Source organism: Pteropus medius, unplaced genomic scaffold (genome assembly GCF_902729225.1).
Source record: "Pteropus medius unplaced genomic scaffold, Ma_sr-lr_union100, whole genome shotgun sequence".
Classification (NCBI taxonomy): domain Eukaryota; kingdom Metazoa; phylum Chordata; class Mammalia; order Chiroptera; family Pteropodidae; genus Pteropus; species Pteropus medius.
In genome coordinates, this window is record NW_024356335.1 from 4,046,479 (window position 1) to 4,049,936 (window position 3,458).

The 3,458-nt window shown below is 55.7% G+C and overlaps 1 protein-coding gene across 1 annotated transcript; it reads left to right on the plus strand.

The window, feature by feature from the left end:
* BBLN (bublin coiled coil protein) lies at positions 1–3,458 on the plus strand. Its single transcript, XM_039861566.1, has 2 exons — positions 1–206; positions 2,981–3,458. Exons 1-2 carry the CDS (start codon positions 128–130, stop codon positions 3,151–3,153), a joined length of 252 nt encoding a protein of 83 aa, XP_039717500.1. The 5' UTR covers positions 1–127; the 3' UTR covers positions 3,154–3,458.

Sequence of the window (3,458 nt, forward strand, 5' to 3'; positions counted from 1 at the left end):
TCCACCCTTCCGGCCCCGCGCTCTCTGCGCCGCCTTCGCCGCCGCCGCCTTCCGCCCGGCGCGCTCTGCTGGCGTGACGGTCGCCGCGTCTCATCTTCTCGCGGCCCTTGCGGCGCCCGAGCCCGCAATGTCGGGCCCCAACGGGGACCTGGGCATGCCGGTGGAGGCGGGCGCGGAAGGCGAGGACGACAGCTTCGGGGAAGCAGGTGACTCAGGGGGAACTGCCGAAGGGACCTTTGCTTTACCAGGGGTACCCCTGGGAAAGGGAATCGGGTCCGGGATAGGGGCTTAGAAGGGACCGCAGAGCCCTTCCGCCGCACCCCGTCCCTGGGTGAGTTGCAGCTACAGGCGCCGTCTCGGGGTTCAGGGCGAGCACCTGCGGGTGGGTCGCTGGAAACCGCACCATTCCAGAACTGTGGGCAACCGTCCTCGTTTTATAAATGGGGAAACAGGCGGCTTATGGGACACGCACCCTTTTGGCATTTGCTCCAGCCACTTCGTTCAGCCCCTGTGAGGATGGTGGCTCGTGAGGGGATCAGACGTGGCTGGTTTGGACTGGGCAGAAGGGGCTGTCTTGGGTGGGCGCGCCCGTCCTGCTGAGTCAGCGTTCCCTACCACCTTTTCCCGTGTGGCCCGAAGCCCTGGTGAATGTCACTTTCTTACAGAGCAGCCTATTTCGTGCACAGCACTGCGGGAGGTGGGAGGTGGGAGGTGGCGTGTGGAGAGTGAACCATCAATTCCCTTTCTTACCCTCTGGAGCCTCAGTTTCCCCATGTGCAAAATAATTAGTGCCTCCTGCATTGAGATGTGTCAGAATTAAATGAGAAAACAAATGGAAAATACTTAGTAGGTTTCAAGCATGCAAGTGTTCAGTAAGTGCTTATTATTATTCTCTTTAGTGTAATAGCGATTGGTTTATTCACTCAGAGTGCAGGGCTTAGTAAATGTGGGGTAAGTATAGTCTGCATTTTGTTTTGGTAACAGCTTTATTGAGCTATCATTTACATATGATACAGGTTATCCATTTAAATTGTACAATTCAGTGGGTTTTAGAATCTTCGCAGAGTTGCACATCCGTCACCCCAATAGTTTTATAACACTTTTGTCACCCAGGGTTTGCATTTAATAGAGGTAGAAGACCTCCCACAGGGCCAAGTGGTGGGCTGGCCAGCTTTGCCCTGGGCACTGCTGGTGAACAGCGGCCAGGTGTGTGTAATCATGCTGGCAGCTGTGGTGGGAGCATCCAGAAGGGCCTCTCAGACACATTGAGTGGATGCTGGTAAAATCACAGGACTTAGCACAGTGGGGCGGAGGGAGGCGAAGGCTTGGAACTGGAAAGTGCCCTTGAGACAGGTAAAGCCTGGCCCCAGTGGTGTGGAGATACCTGCCTCTCCAAATCCTTCTCCTGGCTGTGTCTCCCGACACAAAGTGAAACATTGGTAATAGTGACCATCTATTAAGTACTTGCTGTGGCCAGACCCTACCTGAGTTCTTGATATATTTGAATCCTCACGGCTACCCAGTTCTTTCCCTTTCCCTGACAGCTGCAGGAACTTGCTGGGGTGGGGCAGAGCTGAGCTGAAACCCAAGTGCCCCTGATCCCCAAGTTCGCTCTGCCACCAAGTGGAGGACCCTGGGCAGGTCCCTTCCTTCCTGGGCCTCGATTTCCCCATCTGTGCCACAAGAGGGGTGGGCTGTAAGATCCAGCAGACCTTCCAGGACTCTGGCCTCTCTGAGGTGTGCCAGCTCTGGGTGATGGATGCATTTCCTCCGGAATGCAGACATATTCTTACCCACATCCCAGACACCCTCCTCCCGCCCTGGCCTTTTCCAAACACTGTCAGCCACTTCCCCTGTGTCCTAAGCTGGCAGCGAAGTGTATCTGAGTCATGGACTGGCTCAGAACTGGGTCCCGCATTGGGCACAGGCCCAGACCTTGGGTCCTAAGGGACATTGTGTTGCTGAGAGAGGCAGGTCAGGAGCGGCTGTGGAGGAGGGAGTGATGGTTTCTGGTGGAGACCAGGGAAGGCTTCTCAAAAGAAGGGGCGTTTTGAGCTTGTCCTTAAATGGCTGTTGTGGTTGAAGCATTCTGGGTGGTGGCAGGAACAGTTAAGCAAAGGCAGAAAGGCCAGGCAGTTAGAGGCCTCATTCATTCATCCATTCATTCATTCATTCATTCGTTCAACAAATGCTTATTGTGTGGCAGTGAAGACCTCTGAGAAACAGCAGTGAACAAGACCCTTCCACCTCTCACGGAACTCTGTAGTCTGGTAGGGAAGACTGACCAGCACACAAACAATCACAAGTCAATCTGGAGGCGAGGGCCATGGAAGTGTTAGGAGGGGTATCAGGAATAGAGGCGTAATCCAGTCTGGGCCATTGGGAGGGCTCCCTCTGGCGACATCCACGCTGAGACTTGAAGAATGAGTGGGACTTATCCAGGAAGAGAGGAGGGAAAGCAGGACACAGTGCATTCCAGGCAGAGGCAATAGCACGTTCAAGGGGCCTGAGGCAGATGTGAGAGAGGAAAGGAAAAGGCATGGGACATGGGGCTGGAGAGGGGAGTGGGGCCTTGGAGTCTTCTGGGTACTTTATCCTGAGGGCAGAAGCCATAGAAGAGCTGCCTGGGGACAGAGGCTTTGATTACCCAACTCGGGCATGTGGGCTCTGGCCTCTAGGCAGATAAAGGAAGTAGAAAGGAGATTGGCACCCGGCAGGACTTCCTAGGCTGGACACTGTCTGGCGGATCTACCCCTGACCATCCTAACCCTAGAAAAAAGGATGGTGTGCCAAGGTATTATTTATCCAAAGCCTTTCCTCTTTTGATATCCACCCATTTTCCAGATGGGGAGAGGCTCAGGGAAGAGTAGGCCTTGCCAAAGACTTTCTGGAGGCAGGATGGGGGATAACGATTTGAGGGAAGGTATCCGTGAGCCCTGGAGAGACACAGGACCTTGGTTCTCTTTCCTCTTCCTTCTAGAATATGCTGCCATCAACTCCATGTTGGACCAGATCAACTCCTGTCTGGACCACCTGGAGGAGAAGAACGACCACCTCCATGCCCGCCTCCAGGAGCTGCTTGAGTCCAACCGGCAGACGCGCCTCGAGTTCCAGCAGCAGCTCGGGGAGGCCCCCAGCGATGCCAGCCCCTAGGCTCCAGGAGCCCCCAACAGGCCCCAACCCTGCATTCCTGAGCCAGGCTCTGGCCTGGGCACACACTACCTGACTTACATATCTTCTCAAGGGCTGGCCTGCAGGTCCCCTGGTGGGTCTTCCTGCCTGGGCCACCTTCAGGTACTCCCCTCGGCGTGTCTGGGCCAGCCCCCACCACCGGGCCTCCCCTCCGGGGTCCAGGTGTGGACCTGCGACCCACCCACCTTGCCTGCCTGCCTAGTTCCTGGGCACTCTCCATCCTACCCAGGCCTTGAATGTCCACATTAAACGGGTCTCCAACAGCA

Coding starts and splice junctions, on each gene's coding strand:
- BBLN (XM_039861566.1), top strand. CDS start 128: ATGTCGGGCCCCAACGGGGACCTGGGCATGCCGGTGGAGGCGGGCGCG. Junction 207..2,980: donor CGACAGCTTCGGGGAAGCAG/GTGACTCAGGGG, acceptor TCTTCCTTCTAG/AATATGCTGCCATCAACTCC.